The sequence below is a fragment of the Chelmon rostratus genome, chromosome 7 (assembly GCF_017976325.1).
Source record: "Chelmon rostratus isolate fCheRos1 chromosome 7, fCheRos1.pri, whole genome shotgun sequence".
Classification (NCBI taxonomy): domain Eukaryota; kingdom Metazoa; phylum Chordata; class Actinopteri; order Chaetodontiformes; family Chaetodontidae; genus Chelmon; species Chelmon rostratus.
The window spans coordinates 7,063,723-7,084,731 of NC_055664.1; the positions used below are offsets into that span (position 1 = coordinate 7,063,723).

At 42.2% G+C, this 21,009-nt stretch overlaps 1 protein-coding gene across 1 annotated transcript in view; it reads right to left on the reverse strand.

The window, feature by feature from the left end:
• Positions 1-5,155: 5,155 nt before the first annotated feature.
• Positions 5,156-21,009, reverse strand: part of LOC121608976 (limbic system associated membrane protein) — a 186,961-nt gene continuing 171,107 nt past the window's right edge. The window contains exons 5-8 of the mRNA XM_041940442.1: positions 19,233-19,364; positions 18,030-18,150; positions 8,428-8,576; positions 5,156-5,292 (exon numbers count right to left, since the gene is read on the reverse strand). Coding sequence (XP_041796376.1) covers positions 5,195-5,292; positions 8,428-8,576; positions 18,030-18,150; positions 19,233-19,364 — 500 coding nt within the window. The 3' untranslated portion in view covers positions 5,156-5,194. The remainder of the gene's footprint in view (positions 5,293-8,427; positions 8,577-18,029; positions 18,151-19,232; positions 19,365-21,009) is intronic.

Here is a 21,009-nt window from a genome sequence, read left to right on the forward strand (position 1 = left end):
GAATGAGGATAATTTCTCTCAAACTTTCTTTTATCAACCTCTCCCTCCTGAGTCATACACTCTCCCACACCTTCCTCCTTTTATATACCTTTATCTTAAAATTGGAAAAACTCCAGCCTCATCCATGCGTAATTTCTTTCTCAAATCCCTCTATTTCAAGGACCAAAATTGCTATCATCCCTTCAGTTTTCACTTTTTTTGTGGTACAAAAAGTTGAATGTTTGAGCTTCACTGTGCAGAATGACGTACGTGCAGAGCGTGACACTCCTGAAAGTGGAAAGTTTGTCTGCGCTCATTAAAAATCCAGTTTTAGAGAGGTGGCTCTTTAGCGTGATTGGCGACATCACAACTGGTCTGGAAGCCAATTCTGATCCAATATTCATCTTCAGCAAGCGTGGTGTGGAAACTTGAAGCCTCCAGTGCACAAACACTGAGACCTTTCAGTGAAGTAGGAGACATTTTGCCTCCAAGTTAAACTAAGGAAATGAAAAACAATGACAGATTGATAGATTCTGCAATTTTAAGTGAGGGAGAGGGAGTAGATGCCATTTCAAGGATTTTAATATAATACTTTTTTTTTTTTTTGAGTCTAGTGGAAGCCAGTATTTTTTTTTTCACAAATCTTAAAACATGTGTGGAGTGGATGTTGCAGCTAGTTTGTACTGTTGCACCCAGTCTCTCTGGACATGTACAGATATGGTATATATAAAATATGACATCTACTTTCACCGCCCACGTTTTCCCAGCTGATGTGGGGGTTTGTGCTGGAAACAGTGCAGCTACAGGCTTGTTTTTCCAACCTTTGACAATGCTGCATTCCCTGTTCCTCTTCAGAGTCAGAGGCTAATAATGATGCAGAATAATGAGTTTGCGCCCTCATTCTACCGATTGCAGACACAGTGAGGGCATAACTTGGTTTGCCGCGACACCTTGTGGTGAAACATTATACTGCAGCACCTCCCATGGCAGTACACTGCACAGTGAGTGTTATATACACCATGTGTCATACTACAGTTAATGTGTGTCCATAGGTTGTGGTTGTGGTAACAACAGCCTTACCTTTCATCTTTGGCGCAAAAAAAAAGTGAAACTGGAACGTTTCAACGGTGACGAGCTGAATCTCAGCTGTATTCCCACACTTTGTGAGGACAAAACTTCCTTCCAGAGAGAATATAACAATACATATATTATTTTATTGGCATGTTACATGGTGATAAACACAACAGTACCATCAGGATTCCGTGTGTTCCAAGCTATCTCCAAAAAAAAAAAAGAGGTTACCTGCTCCGACAACTCAAGTCACATTCAAATACAGAACATTGAATTCAAACAACTTTATTTTGTGTTATGAACATTTTCTCATATACCTTTATTACATATCATTTTTTTTTAGAAACTGACTGCAATCACCTTATGCCATAATAAAGTAAAGTAAAATAGAAAAAAAAGGGACATTGCTGTGTCATAATCCATGATTGAATCTTCATTTCCTGAAGGGACGTATAAACGTGATACTTACATTTTCTGTTTAAATTTTTTAATGTCGAGTTGTATAAACACAATCGCATGGATTTGCCGACTTTACAATATTCTACTGTAGAAACATCAGACTGTATATACACACAGTGGAAGAAAAGAAAAAAAAAAGTAACTTAAAGTAGAGGGTTACCACTGTAACCATCAACGGAAAGCATAAAGTTAGCTGTCTGGCCAACTCGTCATGAATCTCATGCCTCATGTTAACTTCTCAGGTCATAATGAACAGAGTCAGAATACACACGCGCACATACGTAAGCCAACAGTGAAGCGATGGTCATGTTTTGAGGCTATGCTCAATAGTAAACTCGGTAGCTGTATCTACAGTCTTCAGTAGATATCCAGGTCTGTCTACAGGGGGGTGGTGCTGTGTCCATAGGCTGGCTGTTGGTCTCTATGAGCACTGGCAGAACAGTACTTACTTATTCCGTTCTGCTTTAAGGATAAGACAGAGCTCCATGGCTTTTACAGAAGTGGTCTTAGTATCAGTCAGCATGTATTGGCTGGTTTAAACCTGCATGGGCACACACTGGTGAGGTTCGCCTCACACGAAAATCACCTGAATGGTAATAAGGTTAGTAAGTGAGAGTCAATTTACTGTAGCGTCCTTCAAAATAAGATTCCTCACGCTGTTTGCATCGATGCAATGAACTCTACCCATCATGCGTCCTAAGCAGCTTAAAATAAACGCTGAGCACAGTTTGGAGATATCTGACCCTGTTCTGCTGGTCTGTCAGGGTCTCCTCCAGCAAAAAACGAACACGTTTTAGTTTGTCTGAGATTCTGCCCAAGGCCAGCCTAGCTCTGCCCTGAGTTTTCTTTTCTTTTTTTAATGCGACACATAATGACACAGATTGACTTGCTGAAATAGACATGTAGCACAGATCACTCTCATGCAAACTCATCGTGAAGAACAGTTTCACCACAGATTCCAGATCGTTCACCTCTTACCGCAGTAAGAAGATGTTTGCCGCTGATGGACTGGCATCCTCAACACGGGCTAGCCAGTGGCTAAAAAGCGGCGAGAGGGTCTGCAGAAACGCCAATGTAGTAGAAAAACATCAGGAGTCAAGTTAATCCACGCGAAAGTGGATACGGCAGAGTGGTTCAGTCGTAGAAAACAAGCAAACAAAAAAGAATGTGTAAGGTGATGAAAGCAGAAAAACAAGGAGCTCTCTTGCTAGACTGAGAGATCTAATCAGATATTGTTAATGTTGTGACAGAGAGAGACGACAGAAATGATGTTTCAACAGTTTAAATGCTTCGGCTTTCATTAAAACTGTGGCCTGTTTCAGTCTCTGCACAGCTCTACTTCTACCGTTTGACCCACATGAAAAATTGGACTGGTTCAGACGGCTTTACCGACACCACAAAGTCACACAGCCACGGCCTCAGAAGCATTTACAATGAAAACGCTGGGAACAATGTCTTTAATGCATGACAAGGATGACATTAATTACATGTGTTTTACAGTACTACTGCGATCTCAGCTTGCTTGTTAGGAGAGCGGAGATGTGAACGCGCATCCAGCCGAGGAGCTGAGCCGGGCGCCGGAGTCCATACGCTGTTAGTCACCTTACAGCAGGTCAAAATAAATGGCAAAAAAAAAAAGAGGCGGCTAACCAGTTTCAGCAATTCTCATCACAACAGCTATGACCTCTGAGCTGTTTCCTGAAAGAGCTGCACTGGTTGAAGGATCTTCTTCTAGTGTGTTACAAAATATGACAAGTGTAGCATTCATCTCACTATTTAGTTTAGAAAGAAATAAATTCAGTGAGTGTGATGAGAAAATGTACTGTAGGACATGCGATTTAACAATCGTGTTGTGTTAAAGAGGCCCATCAGCACAGTGGCCTTGGAGGCCATTGAGGGGGAATAAGCATTCAGTATTTTGTTTTCCGCTCTCATATTGAATTCCTGGTATATGAAAGAGCATTACAATCTAAATAAAATCTTCCATTCCCTGTCACATCATGTAAGCCAGCACTTCATCATCATCATCATCTCAGGGATAGCTACAATAATAACTGCACAAAACTATCTTCTTTTAATGCCAAACCTTTTTTTTTTTTAAACAAAACATAATTATCTAATGGGCTTCAGTTCACATGATAGAGCAGGGTCGCCAGTTCAAGAGATCTACAAGATAATCATCCTCAACAAATTGCTACCCTACTCAGAAACATGGACACATAAAATTTGCCTTTTCATATAGTTATAAGGATGTTGGATTCAAGTATATATACACACACAGCTAATATGAATGAGGTAAAGACAGAAAAAAATAACCTCAATATCAATATATTATGATTTTTTCTGTACCGTTTCATATTAAAACACACATACTTCTTTGAAAGAGGAAAACTAAAAAGTAAGTCATTCATTGGTGTCATACATTTTTATCCAAATTCCAGCAGTATAGAAGAATGATCCTAAACTCATAAACTAAAAGCAAACACTGTATGTGGTACAGTGGTACACTGTATGTGTGTAGCTAAATGCTAAAGCCTGCTGTGGAGCAGAGACACACTGCGCTGTGTGGTTGGCTGGTCGTTAGACGGGCAACATCCACCGCCGCAATGTTCTCTGCTTCCTGCTGTTACAGCGGCAGAACAGGTTGTCTTATCATAGAGAAATACAAAATTTTACTATGTACAGCGCGCATCATTATAACCCTACTGTGTTTCCTTTCCTGCTGCAACAGAAAAGAGGAATCATTTTGGAGTAAAGGCGAGTGGTTGCAAAAAGCCACCGTATGAAGACGTAGGTATCCGTCACCAGATAAAACTGATTTCCTCATGTTTGTACTCAGCGTGGTTTGGCTCTGCAGGATCAAGTCGATTCTGTTCACTGCACCATCGATTTCTGGTCTCGGCGGTAAGAACCCGAGTGACTGCTGCATGTAGAAACAATGTCACTGATTGGCAGATATCTGGCTAATGCTCTATATCTTTGTTTCCGTCTAGTAGCATCAGATCATGGTAGCACAGACTTTGATATCAAGTGCTAATCTCATTACAGAATCAGCTGCAGTATTTTCCCTTTGATTTCTGTACGTGTTAGTTTCAGATCTATATACTTTATGGATATTTGGCAGATACTTTGCATGTTGCTCATTAATGCACTGGTTAAACACTTGGTTAAATCTAAAATTTAAGTTAACATAATGCATCTATGGGAGTAAGAAGAAATATACCTTATGTCTTCAGTACTTCTAGAGACAAATGATTGTTGGCATCCCTGTGAGGGGGGCGCCTCTGCTTTCATTCGCATGAAGACAAAAAAAAATACAAGAAATCCCAAACCCCCAATCCAGACCCCGAATACAAGATATAGCAGAAACAAAGAAGTGCATACAAATTAAAAAGAGCAATGCAATTCTTTAAAAGAGCACTGTTTGCTTGTTCTGTCCTTCATTTCACTGTTTTTTTTGTTGGTCTTATAACATTTTACTTGTAGCCCATCACTTTTCGGAATATCTGTAAGCGGTGCTCGAGAGCACACAAGGTTTTCGTATCATAAAGCAAACAGTCTGGGGGCGGTAAAGTTGGTAATAAGGTAGCAGTAAGGATGTTGGTGAGCTGGAGAGGAGGAGAAGGAGGGGAGGCCAGGAGGGGGGGGGGGGGGGGGGGGGGAGAAGAGGAGGAGGGCAGCAGTATTAACATTTGAAGAAAAGGCAGGCGAAGCAGGCCAGCAGGAGCCACAGTGATTGAGATACACAGGCAGAGCCGTTGATATCTCGACCTGTCCCGGGTCCTGCAGAGAGAGAGAGAGAGCGAGAGAGAGGGGGGTGGGGGGGCGGGAGAGAGAAAGACAGAGAGAGAGAGAGAATTAATTAATGGAGAAGTCAGAGTCACCATCCTGAGGAAAAAGTATTGCCACCATTTGATTCATTCAAATTCACTTATCTGGTGTTATAAATTACATACATATTCACATATGGACTCAGTCAATGCATAAAATCTAATGATGGTTACGACAGACCAACTACAGACTTTGAGAGGTGTTTGGCGACATCTAGTGGCCATGCTGTGCTCTTCACTGCTGTGACGGAAGCTCAAGCCCGAGTCATGCTTCAGAGAGCAGAGAAGGGGCATAAGCTGTATGAATGGTAATATGTTGTGGCACAGGCACTGAAAGCTAAATGCAGTGCAACTCAAGAAGACACAGGCGAGCAGACAAAACACATGCAAATGAAGAAAACATTGTCAAATACTGCAAAAAAAAATAAAATAAAATAAAATAAAAAACACAACCACAGAAACATGCTGCTAAGACAGAAAATTCAACAAGATAGTGGAATGCTGCACGTTGAAGAGAGCAACCGAGGTTCCCAGGGGACAATAAAAAGTGATGAACACACCCACACACACACAGGAATGAGGAATTTGTTGCCACTTGGCTCTTAAAATTACTTAAGTAGACTTTCTGTTCATCATCACGGGCAAACAATGTCATTTTTTAATCTAGTTCTTCTGGATCTGCTGTCAATCGAACATTCAGCCTTTGCAACTCAATTCAAATAATGGTACATCATATCTGAATCATGCTTGATCTGTTTCCTGTTTTATTTTTAAAGCTACTCTTCATGTGTATATTTTTGTTTTACTTCCTGTCTTTGTGTGTTTTCTGTGTGTTTCATTAATTAACGAGTGTCTTGTGTATTTAGTCCGTGTATTTTCTCTCTTTCAGTATTCAGGTCGTCTGTGTTTGTTGTTAGCCAGTCTTGCCTGAGGTCCTCATGCGATTCTGGCTTGGTCTTTGGTTTTGGTTTATGTATTTTACCTTTTTCTTGCAGTTGCCTCTGCTGACTCCCTAATTTTTTTCATTTCCTGCCTATTTTTGTGGACTGCTATCAGCTTTACCTCACACAAGCTTGTTTTTGTGTCTTCTGTCTGCTTGGTGTCCGACCCACATGTCCAACCCCTTGTTTCCCCCATGCCTGCATACACAACTGTGACGGTACATTCTTAGCTTAATTTCCTGAAGTGAATTAAGCTGCTGGACGCTGTGTTCTGTGCGACTTGCTGTGTTTCTATATTTTTGGTTGTGTTTTCTGGCTTTTTTCTGTTTAGCTCCATTTTTTTTCATTTTTTTTGTCCTTTTGCATGTTACACTTCTGGCCAAACCCCAATCATCACAGCAGACGCTTTGCCTTTGACAGCGAGGGTGGGAACACCGTCTTAAATGGACTGCAGCTGGCATGTGACGCAGCAGGTATGACACTGGCTCTGCATCAGATAATAATCAAACAGCAGCAGGTCGTGGAGATACTGTGATAAACCTAAATTTCTTCTTTACACAGCTTTGTTGGTGACAGTATGGTGTCTTTTCCATCCGACCACTATAAACCACACAAAATATACGCTCATTGGCCTGTATTGTGCATTGTGTACTGCTGTTTGTGTGCCAAATGGAGTGGAAACCATGTCCAAGTGGCTCAAGCGCACACCCATGGAGAACACCTGCTGTGACATCATTGTTTGGGGTGGGGCCAACATGCTTCAAAACTTCCTATTGGGCAATTCAAGCTGTTTTCTCCCTCTTTGCAATTCAATTAAACAACTACGTTGGAAAGAATTTCAAATCAAAATTTTGGATTTCTGTCAGTCATAGAGCCAGAAACATGGATAATTATCATTCAGCTCCATAGCTCGGTTGAGCTTTTTGGCTTCAACCCTGAACTGTAGAGTTTAGTCTGTGCTGCTCTCATCAGCCTCCTCATAATTTATCACCAGTAAAACAGTTCTGATAAACCCTCTTTACCCTTGCTGCCCAGCAACAAATGCTGCTGACCGACTGGTGAACATATTTGAGTATCTCACTGCTAAAGAGCCAGGAGGAGTTGATGGAAACCAACCCAGAGCATTCACCTGGTAGTCTGAAAATTCAACAAAATAAATACATAATCTTGCTCTTGTGTCTGCTGGATGTGTATGAGGGCATCTGTTTGCTGACACATTAGCCCTAATGTGTTTCAAGTGTTTAAGGCAATGAAATGTCAATCTGTTAAAATGTTTTTCTTCCCTCGAGTGGCCAGAAATGGATCACACAACTATAAAGTTTCCTAAACCAACATTAGTCTGCTTATGAATATGCTTTTTTATTTTATTTTAGGACATTCATGTCCTAATGACAAATTTCTTTCACCATTCAAATCATACTTTACATTAGGGAATATATAAACAGACCTGCTTGTTGTTGTTTCTCTCCACTCTCACATTATTTTGAAAGCACACTCTCATTATGAAGTTATAAAGCACATCTTAGCTTCCACTCCACCAAGATGACTGGACGGTTATGGAAATTATGAACATAAACTGTCCCATTTTGGGACATTTGGGGGTGTTGGAAGTGGGCTTGGATCATCTGAGAACATATTCAGAGAGTAAGCTATTCCTTTGAAACTTTCCCCCACATACCACAGGTCACCTTCCCTCGCCAGCCATATTCCTGGATTTCCACGAGGTTTCAGTTAAAATGACTCTCATGCAGAGTTCAGTGCACTTTATGCAAATGACTAAAAAAGACTACACAGCCAGGTTCTATTTTACATAGCAGCCTCCAATTGTTTGCTCTTGCAGCGAAGCTTAAAGAAAAGCACACAACTACAATGAGTTTGCCGCCAGCTGATTTTCAAGGATTCAGCGGGAAATGGGTTAGTAGAATTAACAGCTCAAGGTCATTCAGTCTCACCTGGAATCTCACAATGATATGAATTATAGTTTGTTCGACCAGAGAGGTCGCACTATGACCTTGCTGTGTGACATTTCATGCTCAATACTTCACCTGTGTTTTGAGGTATGAAATCCCTAGAAGCGTTACAATTCTAATTGTAGAGCTTTTAATAAGATTCTTCCATTTCCGTATATGAAAAGGCTCTATACTCACTATAGAGGAAAAGACTGGCATTCTGGACGCCCAGCCGGTTCGAGGCCACACAGGTGTAGTTGCCATAATCCTCTTCGGTGACGTTGGCAATCATGAGAATTGTGGTAGTGCCGAGGATTTGGATATTGATGCCCTGGGAATTGGACAGCCTGGAGAAGAGAGACAGACAGAAGTGAGGTCATTTTAAATAAATTGCAATGTAATGAAAATCAGAGTGGAAGCCAGAGGGGAGTTAGTGACATTTTGGGCGAAAAAAAAGTGTGCTGTGTCTGCACAGGTAAAGGAGAAGGGTCACTTCACCAGAGCCTCATTAACTAACAAAAATACACATTTTTTTGCTGAAAGACAATACACAGTTTTTAGTAAAATTAGTCAAAAACTAATCTGGCATGAAACAGACTTGATTATGAGCCTTACAGCAACATGGTAGTTTTTCACTATGTGTCTCACAGGATTCAGCTTTCATATTACATAGATTTATGTGAATCTCCTCACAAAATGGCTTAGAACACATTCATTTTGTCACCTTACATATTACGTTTCTTCTTATATTACTTATATTTAATACAGTTTTATGCTAAGGTGACCGTTTCTGCAAAACTACTACACTGAAGGTGGTGAATTAGACATTTGAATGCCAAATCCATGTGCTTCCACATAAATAACAGACTTTAATGACTCAGTCTTAAAAAAAAAAACAGAAAAAAATATCAGTATTTACCATAAGCACTGTAATGAATAGTGGATGGCGCTAACATGACACCACCCATGAGTTGGTGGACTACCGGTTTGAAGCTTTGAGTTTGACATTACTCTAAATGCTACGATAACTTACATAATGAACACGTATTGAAGAAGTCTTGAACCTAGAGATCACAAACTCATTGGGAAACTGAGATAATAAATGAAGCGTTCATGTTCTCATAGATTCCTATAAAATCAAAGAAAGACTGCAGGTTCATTGGCTTCACTTCACAGAAGCTCCGTCCACTTATTATACTGCCTATGGTATTTACAGTGCTGTGTGTGAATAAAGGCCTCCAGATAGCTTATTATGGAAATAATGTCATATGGAATGTCGTGCTGACAATCACTTTGCAAAAGCAGCGCTCATTGTCATGTCAGTGACCTTTCTGAGTGTGGGCGCCGAGGGGAGATAAGCCTCTCTCATTTTAGAATAAACCTTTTTCGCTAACGGTTCAACACAATGCTGCATTCACTCGAGAGCAAACCTCGACATTTGGGCGATGTGGTCAGCAAACAAGACGCAGTTTTCACAGAGGCAGTGCCACGGGCCAGGCTGCGCTCTTTTTCATCGTCATATAGGTTTGCAGAAATGTAACAGCATGTAAACATAACAAAACAGCCAATACGAAACAAACACTGCTAAGTACATATTTCTGTATGCTTGTTTATTGCAGTTTATTTGCATGTTTTTGCCCAAGCTCAGCAACACATTAGTCATTGCTCTCCTTTATTTTGTCAGATTACTTTGCTGTCATCACACACACAGACAGGATCATTGTTATCCCGTTTTCAGATGAAAGTTTAGCATTCGGCGTAAGTCCTTCCCTGCACTACTGGGAGTCTTAATAACCACCAAACTTCTGACAATCAATTATGTCAACCTTGAACCGCTTTCAGCGCAAATGAATCAATACATTTTGCTGAGTCAGACTGTATACCTCGCTGATGAACTGCTCCTTACATCATCACAACTAAATAAAGCTCTTTTAATAACACCGCGCGCATAATGGATTCTGCTTGTTCTGGACTGATTGAGCCCTTTTGTATCATGAATGAGGTGAAGTTCATTTAAGGCGCCTCAACTTAATCCTGCTTAAGTCTGGGTAATGTGGTAATCGGACTTTGAGCAGGAGAGCGAGAAGTTTATGCTGACGCACGCTTGGGTGATAGGAAGCATTAACATAAAAAGGAAAACGCGCATCACGGCGCAGCATAATTTGGCTCACTGGGGAGTGGGGACGTGATAAAGCGCTGAGGTCCTTCCCATAGGGACACCTTGGGAGCGGCGGCAGTGTGTGTGTATGTGTATGAAAGCGAGACCTAAGGGAGGGCACGAGCACCGGCAGTGGCCCCACTTCATCTAAAAGCAACCCCCCTCCTCTCCCACGATAAGGCCAGCAGCAGATATATTCTCCAGTGTGTCTTCGTGAGAAGTGACTGCACTATTAAAAAGGCCTGCCTGCCCACAGAGCGTGCTGAGAGGCCCAGATAATACGCAACACCACAGCGGGCTGAAGGCGAACAGCAATTTCTACTGTAGATTACAGCACATGATTGTAATGCAGCAGCAGGGGAACGGACTGACCTAAACAGGTCAAAACAGACAGAACTTTCTTCTGTTTTCACAGTGAGCATTTCAGGTTGCACTCTTCGCACATGCTTGGAGTTCAAATACCCAGCAGCAGAAAACTGCAGAGTACAGAACTGGATCTCTGGCCTCCCAACGTGCGTCGCCTTCTCTCTCTCTCCGTCTCAACGTTTCTGCTGCCCATTTTAACTTTTAACGCCTTGGCACATGCACATCTGCAGCCGGCAACTCCTCCTGCTTTTGATTTCAAGCGCATCCGCGAATATGCCCGCGTCCCTGCCAGCTCCTTCATCTGGCATAATAGGCTGGAATACATTATCAGAGAAGTTGGCAGAAACCGTGCTCGTCAACCTTTTCTCAAGTGCCCTCATCAGCGCTGTATCATTTTTTTCAAGTCTTCCGTCACAGGCAGAGGGCAGCAGCGCTCCTCTGGATATCTTCACTGATCAGTTCCTGATGCACAGAGCCACTCTGTTGCATTAAACCCCAGATTGAAATGACTTGACCCCTCTATTTGGCGGAGGGCATGCAGTGTGTGTGCAGGGCTGTGGTCGCGGGCCGGCAGAGATGAAAGACCAGACCAAATCATCGGATGGACGGATTTGATTCTGTAGCGTGTGGGAGCATCTAAAGTAGGTTATCACTGCCGGAGAAAGTGACGGGCCTGTTATGATTCATGGCCGATGATAAATGAAATCAAGTGGAGAGTCCTGCTGAGACTTGTAACCCAGAGATGATTGAAAACGGTTCAGTGGCTGTGACAGTCATGTATCAGCTGACAAAACAACAAACAGATCTGTCAGTCACATTAGCTAACAACTCACTTTGGATGCTGTAAACATGGGTGAGTCGCTTGCTGCACAAACAGCACGAGCAACGTCTGACTTTAAAAGATGCTTCTGTAGACAGACAGTGGTTGGTTGTACGAACACAATTCTACAGACATAAGCACGGTTCATAAGAGCGACTGCAGGACTGGACTGTTTTCCTCAGATTTTAAGGGTTGCGGTACAAAATTACAGACTCATTTGGAAAAAGGGAGGTTGAAGGTCAGCCAGTTGACAGTTTGGTTTAAAAACTGCATCACGGCTCACCAGAGAGAAAAGACGAACATGGCAGGGAGGCTCACGACAGCCAGCTAGTAATCGTTATCAGTGATGAACTTGTTGCCAGTCGCTTTAAGATTGTGATGCAGCGGTTTCAACAGAGGCCGATTGGGTCTCCAAGGGCCACGGAGACTCTCCTGGTGAAGCCAGAGATGCGAGGCGATTCGTTCACTGAGTAATATTTCCTCGGCTGTTTTCATGTGGCTATTAAGACCGATGGGACAGGCGCGCACGGGGTTGGGTGAGTTCAGCCTCTCTCGTCAGCGGAGGAGAAAGGAGCACGCTCTGCAGCCCAGTTTGTGTTCACCAGCTTGTGCCAAGAAGTTGGTTTGAGCTCTGCAGCGTTTACTCTTTGGTTTGTTTGGGCAGGTGAGAGCGATGCTTTTCGAACTTGGCACACTAGATAACTGGACTGAAAATGTGTGCCTCGACCGTATTCCAGGAGAGCTGCGGCGGTGGTTCGTTTGGGGGGTTACGGCTCACCCAGTGAGAATGAAAAGTTGGAAGTTGTCAAATTGAACAGGTCTGGACAAGGAGGCGAGGTTTCATTTCAAATTTGCTGGCTAGGGTTAGAGTTGTCACACTATTAACAAAACATTACAATACTATACCTTGGGTACAGGAACAGTTATAACACTTACTTACTTCCCCAATTAACAAATCAGAAACATGAATATTAAAAATATAACAGAAGATTAAGGAAAATAATTAATCAATGTGAAACACAGTAAAACTTTGTAATGATAAATCCTGCATCTGAAGGGTGCTGGTGATTAAAATCTGAAACATGACACTTTAGTTTGTTTGTCAGAATGTTGTTAGAGGAGAGGATTAAAGAAAGTTGAATACAAGGGACCAACATTTTAAAACTGGAGAAAAAAAAAAAACACTGTTTGTGTTGGGGACCACTTTCAAATGTGAAATAATTCGAAGTCAAATTGAAGCTGTGGGAAACCTGGAAAACCAGCTGCGAGCAGCATCCTCATCCTCACCTCATCCTCATCATCATCACTACCACCTGACATCAGACGCCTCGCCAATTAGAAGCAGTTTCAGTCGTCACAGGGGTTCGTGTGATATATGTGTTCAATAATTCAGTGTGGCCAGAGGTGGCACCAAGGGGGGGCCCATTAGCCAGTAGCCATGAGAATCTGTGCAGCACTGAATCTCATCGCTCATCACACAAAACCGATCACAGGTTAAAGAAATTCTCACCGTTGTAAGTTACTGTTGTCACTAGGAGCTGTGTGTTACCACAGAGATCCTGCAAACGATCTTGTTAAGCAAAGACTGAAAAACTTCACAGTCTGGCAATTCTTAAATTAGAAGAAAATGTTCATCTTGAGAGAGGAAAGCAGCTTTTGTTTTGCTTGTTTATTATTTCTATTGCGACAGACCAACATCTTCATAGTATTCAGTGTCACAGACTCATGTTGTAAATGGATGGTGCAATAAAATGGTGACAGTCTAGTAAAATGACACCATAAATATTTGCCAAAGATGCAAGATGTGATTCTAGTTTTTTTTTTTTAAGACAATGGACTTTCAATCGAGAAGAGAACACAGCTTTGTTTATCCTCAGATCAAAGTGATTTTCTGGTCTTTCCCTCTTTTTTACTGTGATGGTAGGTTTAAATGTCAGAATGAGAGTCAGAGTCTGAAATACTTCACTGATGCCAGAGGGAAATAAGAGTATGCAAAAGTGTTTGCATTATACTACAATGTATAACAACAGTATATATAGGAAATAAAAAACAGAAATCGAAACAAGTATATCACACTACACTGGTGTGAATAATAATTGAATTACTGAAACAGAAAATAATGAAAATGTGCCTCATTAATGAGTAATTCAATTGCAAAATAAACATAATAATAAATAAATAACTGCTCAATGTATTGGCTACTGGTCTAAAATAGCAGTTTCTTAGCAGTTTTATGGTCTCCAATGTAGAGCAGCTTACATTCAACATATTTTAAAGTCAAGATATTTTTGTACACATGCACCTTTTAAAAGCAATGCTGCCCTTAAACTGTAAGAACAATAGACAAATAATGATAATAAAACAAAACAAAAGAATAGAATCACATAAATCCTACCTGTTCGCAGTAGGTGGTAGTAATGCACTGCATTTGGCTCCAATCCGCCAATAAAATACAAAATAATAAAATGATTAGCCAAATCAGTGGCTAATCTAGCTAGCCTCGACATGCTAACTGCCAGCTGATCTAATGGCAGCTGATCTCATGTCCCTCTGCCGGCCTCTCAGTTACCAGCGCCGGCTTATCATTGGCCATATCTGCTGATTACTTCGGCAAGGATACAGCTTCCATCGACTTCTCAGTAGTCTTCATTTTGTCTGACAGCGCATGGTCCCTGTCTGGCATGACCTGAAGAGGTGTTGGCGATATCTGTAGGGAAATTCTTCATCTAAGGACCAAAATGCACCTCCTGTAAAGTTTATTGCAACTAAAAGGACAGTGTGCAGGAGTTCTCCCTCCTCTTGCCTATGAATATTTTCGTCCTACACACCTGCCTGTAACTGAAGGTGTTCATGACTCGTAGTCAAGATTTGAACTCATCTGAACATGGCTATTCACTAAACTTCCCCCTAAACAGTGATTGTCCAGTAGCTAAAGCTTGACAACCACAACAAGGCACGGAAGGTCTGTCAAGCTTTTATTCCTACACGTATTCGGTCTGTGTGCACAGGGCTGTAGTGAGGCTCATACTCAGCATTTCAAAGAGTTTAGAGGGTATTTTTTTCAGTCTAGTCAGTTCAGCTTGAAGATTTGTTGATAAAGAGTCATTCATACACATGCTGAACACCTCTAATGTTCACTTAAGGCCAGGGACCTGCAGCATTAGCCTCAAACTTGCACAATATCCTGCATGTAACCATCGCTTGCATATTTAACAACCCCTTTAACAGGGTTCTGATTTTTAAACAAGTAACAAAACATTCAAAAGTCAGACGGAGACTTTGCTTTCAGCTATCTCGTGGAGCTGCTGCTATCTGACTGGTTACAGCCGATCAAATCTGCCAGCTGAAGTTGGCAGAATCAATAGCTGTCAGATAGGAATGAGAAGACTGCTGTAGTCTACCTCCCAAAGAAAGCCATTGTTTAAAAAATGTAATCCGGCGCTGCCATTGTAAGCAGCGTGTGTGGCACGCAATCAAAAGCGTCATGGCGACTGTGACTGGTGCTTTTTCTCTGTGATTTAAATGCAGCTTTCAGGTGTTGATGAGGTTAAACCGATTGAAAGGGAAACACTCGCAGGGCCAAGGCCCCACCTTAACAATCAGGTAAATAAGACACAACAGGCTCCAGTGCATTAGCTTTGATTCCTGTGGAGGCTACTGTAAAATTAACTAACCAAGCAGGGATAAATGATATTATTATGGTGCATTAACATCGTCATCCAAGGAGAAGTGTGTGTGCAATAACGCTTTCTCCCGGCACAGAGGGAGAAGGGACCATGAACAGGCTTATAGCCAAAATCCTCCAGGGGACGAAAAACTGAGATAGATGGAGGTTGGAAACAACAGATAATGCAAAATATTCCAACAACCATAAATCTTTCTTTTCAAGCACTGCCGTGATAGGCCTATTACTTTAGAGACCATATCTGCGATAAGGCTCGTGACACTCCTCCAGCGTTTCTCCCCCAGTTTTTCGGTGAACTTTTACCGCTGGGCGCGAGTGAAACTGCAGACCGCGACGCTCTGCGTGTGCAGTTTTCTTATCATTAGCTGTTTCTGTTCAAGCTCCTCCATCCCCAAACTGACTCACGCGGCCGGCGTGCTGCGGAGAGGGGAGGCTCTCGGGTTATTAAACGTGTCGAAAATGCAGGGGCCGGGTTTTCATTGCCGCTGAATGTTATTACACTTGGATCATCTTCAAGTGTTTTCCAGATACAGGCATATGACACTTAAATTGATAGCTTTCCAATGAAAATCTGTGTCTGGTCACATATTTTGCAGTTTCACAGGGGACAGTGCAGTGCTGGAAGCCTGATTTCCATTTCAGTGGAATTACTTGCGCAATGAGAAAAGGGTTACTCAGATTTTCACTGACTACATTATATAAATTGCATGCCGGAGAACACCCGATCTGTCCTCCCCTTTCTCTTCTCAAAAGAATGTCACAGAATCCGCCGCTGTCTTACACAGTATAGTTCAATTAACGGCGGAATAACAGCGCACTGAGTGATTAAGTGGGTGATTAGTCATTATCAAACTACACAGATGATGTCATCAAATTAACATTGGGATGTGACAATGGGACCACTGCGAGGGCAGACTTGACAAAGAGATCAAAGAGATCCATTATAACCACTGAGTAAAATGATAGGGAGCATGTCTGGCACAAGAATAAAGTGATGAAGCAGCTGCCACAGTTAGGAGATGAGGAGAAAGCCACTCAGGAGAGAGTGTGCAGAGAGCTCCTGACCCAGGCCATTTAAAAAGGACCATCCAGGAAAGATGGACCTCTGTGCAGTCCTGTTGTTTGAAGACAGCTTAGAGATGATCGCTCATGCAGTTTTCATCAAATACTTCCATATGTTAGGTGTTTCATATGATTTAAGAATAAAAATCATATTGATATTGTAAGGAAAGCTGTTCATTAATTGCCCCCTAATTGTGCCCATAACAGGAAACAGCAGAGCCTATTTACAGCTGTCATGGTCATGCCTAAGTAAATTCAGTGTGAATCTCATTACTGTGCCTCATCATTACCGCCACCAAGGAGGTTATGTTATCGGTTGGGTTTGTTTGTTTGTCTGTCTGTGAGCGGGAAAGGGGCTCCATTTTCATGAGACTTGCTGGAAGGGTGTAGCGCAGGGCCAAGAAGACCCCATTAAATTTTGGAGCCAACCCGAATCTTAGGGCAGACACACAAATTATTTTCCGCTTTCGTTAACAGTGTGAGAAAGGTCATTTGGCCTTGGCGGAATAATGCTGTATATCTTAAAATCCAGCAGATGGTAGTGAGGTTCGGTAGCGACAAAACACAGAAATAGAAATACGATGACTCCATATCACAATCCGCATCCACACGTCGGCAATCCTCTGGGGTCGTCTACGCATGCAGCTGCTCAAACTTCATAGAGGAATCAGCACTCGGGGGCAGTGGTTTCATGGGAGAGTGTTTCTTTACTCCAACTAAGTTTGGCTATGGAAGCATAATCTCTGTTTTTTTATAAATGTATGGAAATAAACTGAATGCATGAGAAAAATGTCCAATTTCGAAGAAATAAATGCACAGCTGGTTTCAGCTAGGCACAACCACATTTTGACATAATTCTCAAAACTGAAAATAGAAATGTATCCAGACATGTGCGGTGTTCGCGCCTGCAGATTGGCATATCATAGAAGAGTGGACTATTGGCCTTGGCAGAGGTCTGCGCTCTCCAAGTGCCCTGCTAGCTCTATTTTTAATAGCAGCAACATAAAACGAGCTTGCTTCTCGCCTGGAGTCGGGTCAAGTCGATTCAAGTTCATTTCTACGACCTACCATCACATGCATGTCAGCAGCTGGACTCCGTAGCTGCAGCGATCAATCATCGCAGATCAGAACAATTCAATGTGGAATCCAAACAAGCCAGAGGGAAAGTGCAGCGTATGCTCTGGGAATAAAACCTTACGTCGAACTGCTGTGATGCATGCGCAGGAAGAGCTTTTCAAAGTGTTGCGAAGGCGTGTTGTCTCGTCTGTTCACTGTTGTTTCCAGTAATTTGACATGTTGCATCCCGGAAACATTACAGGAGGTCTTTGCAGTAATGAAGGGGCTTCAGAGCATGAGGGTGGATCAGGCTTACAGTTGATATACAGCACTTGTTTGTGATAAAGAGGGCTAATGGCTAGTGCTCTGTTTAATGGCTGGTTTGACGGGTTGCATGCAGCTCATGTGTTTCAGCTCACTCTTTTAACCCCCTGATTGGGTTGCAGTATAAAAGATGGGCAGGCTAAACTTGCAACATCATCACTTTCGAGCTATAATTAGAGACTGTGGTGGTTTTATCTGTTTCATGGTTATTTTGTGACCTAGCACAGGATGAACTACTCAAAAATGTCTCAATGTTTTGTCGCCTTTGTCTTTCTGTACATGTGTCACCGGTGTGGAGAGTGATAGTGTCAGTGCGTGCCAAGCTTTACCTTTTTTCGTCTCTGTACCATTCGAACTCCGGCGTGGGCACGGCGGTGGCGTCACACTGCAGCGTCCCCATGCGGCCCACCTGAGTCTCTGAGCTCTGGGTTTTCTTTATTGTCGGAGGGTCTGCAGAGTCACACAACGTCGACACGAGTTACATCTTTCAACAGCTGTTGTCAAACCAACACTCGCACAGTTGAGTATTTCGCTCCCCTTTAATAAGAGGATTTAGTGGAAATACGTTTCCCGACAAAGTGGATTCATTTTATTTTGTCAAGCACGTCTGAATAGTATCGCTGATACAAATCGCTGATTCTTCTGTGACAGAGGAAAATCCCTTTCATATGATGACAAATGCTCTGTATCGAATATCACTGATAAAAGCAAGCAAGCAAACAAACCACCTTTGATAAACTCAGGGAATAGAAAGTTTCTTTCAGGTGTTACATTCTGCAGTGTAATTTACTTTTTAGACCTTCAAGCCCCAAGATCCAATGTAAGATAGATTTCTTGGGGCTTGACTTAAAAGAATAATCAGCGCTAAAACTTCAAATTCATCAAGTTTATTAAAATTCATCATGCACACATAATAAGTTCTACAAACATCCCGATGGCCAGAAATATGTCCGATGTGGATTAATGCCCATTTTCCATTTAGGATTAAACACTAAGAAATGGTTTAATATAGAAATCTTTATCATTTTATCCAGGCACTCAGACTTGGCTAAAGTGCGCTTTGGGCAAACAGCCATACGTGATTTGTTCAGATCAAAGAGAAGTTGGTCTGTGATGTCTCATGAGCTGCTCATCAATCCCGAACAGCCAACATATGCATTACGCTCATCAGATCCAACATGGACCCCTGACAAGATGTAATTAGGTGATCTTGTTTTGAAATGCAAAGTGCCTCTTAAATGACGATGTGGCTTGTGAGAATCACAGTGGAAATGAAATGCAATCAAAGGTAGACCTCTTTCTCTCTCTACCTGGATTCATCGTGAGGAGGCTGAAGTGTGCTCCAAAACTTTCAAGACACAACCTTCACTTCCCGTCACACTAGATTCTACATGTCTGCTCTTAAAACCAAACTTGACTTTTATATGCTTTTATCTGTTGAGTGCATCACCGCGTGAGACGTCTGACGCGAAACGCGGTGAGAATATTAATGAGAATGAACATAGCAAGCGCTGCAGCGTGTCATTACTTACAGTTGACAACCACGTTGACGTATTTGACGTCAGGCGTGGCGACGTCGTTGCTGGCCTTGCATTCGTAGCGACCCGCTTGGTTTCGCATGATGCCTATGATGTCCAGGTACTCCTCTCCGTCCAGCGGTTCTGCTGCAGAGAGAGAGAGAAGACGGAAGGAAGGAGAAGGAGTGATTGAGGGAGAGCAACATGGAGAGGGACAACAGAGAGGAGAGAACATTTGAGCTCTGCTCCTGAGTGATGGAGTTTCCTTTTAATTTCAATTATCAGTTTTCCCGGTGACTCTAAACCAGGCTGCCAGACACTGAATAAAAGATCAGAAAGAATAAAACACTCGATGATCCTGTTGAACTGCAAATTAACACAGGTGAAGAACTTTTAAAGGAACAGCTTAACATTTTGAGAAATGTGCTAATTCGCCTTCCTGATGAGAGCCTTGATAGCAGCTGGTTAGCTTAGCATAAAGACTGGAGACACTGCACTGTATACGTCTACTCTGCTACATGCGCTGCACTATGCTACTACAGAAATATTCATTTTAGCAACTTCATTTACAGCTAAGATGTCAAAAAGAAAAACAAATATTCTCTCCTCAGAGCACCGCTGTTATTTCTCCACCCACGTCAGCTTGGCACTTAATTAAGGAGGAAGCAAAATGGCCAGTCTGATTAGGAGTTAAGATTCACTCACAACTCTCAGGGACATACGATATGCAAAATACTCGATGTTAAGGTAAAAAAAGGGAATGACTTCTTTGCAAAATAGCTGAAGTGTCTGGTTTCACAGTTCTTATTGGTATCAGATATGAATGATAAAGGTGTCGGTATGCTGAAAACGAATGACTTCAGATTACATTTTGTTCAACCACAAAAAAGTGTTTAGAACCGCTTTGAACAGTTATGCTTGCAGGTGGGGTGAAAATAAAGCTGCGATAGAGAGTGGGTGGGGGGGGGGGGGGATAATTGTTTGGATGGCAAGGCGTTCATGGTGTTACAAGCAGTAAACAGAAAGTCACTGAATTTGAATGCGAAATAAAAAAAAAAAAGGTGAGACGCTCAAACCCTGCTTACTTTCTCACCTTCACACACCAGCACGCAATCTTTGGGTGAAGCAGGTGTGCTTGGGGGTTTTGGGAAGTGTGCAAAGATTATCAGACACAGGCCTTCGAATTCCTACTTCGGAAAAGGTGTGGGAGGAGGGGGTTTCATATGCGGCTCGACTACACGATGAAGCACTTGGGTTGAGGCGTACTGAAACATTTAAGTCCATTGAGACGTGCTTTTGATGAAGGACTAAATAAGTAAGGCAGCAATTCAGACTACAGCATGCTTCCACGCTCATATTCCACAACAGAGGTAATTCAGGTTCAAAGTCAGGTCAGGCTGAAAAACTCAGACTGAATGACTTGGATTGGCTCATCAGCTGAAAGTGCATTTAATAAGCTGACTTTTTACTATTTGTTTTGTTTAAGCTTCAATTAGCAGAGGAATAATATCTGCGAATGTCAGACAAAGCATCAGAACAGAGTGCAGGAAAACCACAGAGACTATCAGACAGATATCTGATTAATTGTTTAATGAGCAATCCAGCTAATTAGCCATGTAAAGAACACAGTGTCTCAGCGTCTCATTAGGAAAGATGCTATGTCTTATTAAAGATCTACGGGTGGGTCAGGAGGAGGAAATGGCAAATTCTTTGATGTGCTGCCATGTTAATTGCCCTTCATCTTTTATCACATCTGAAAACAGCATTGGTGAAAGACTGCGACTGCGAAATG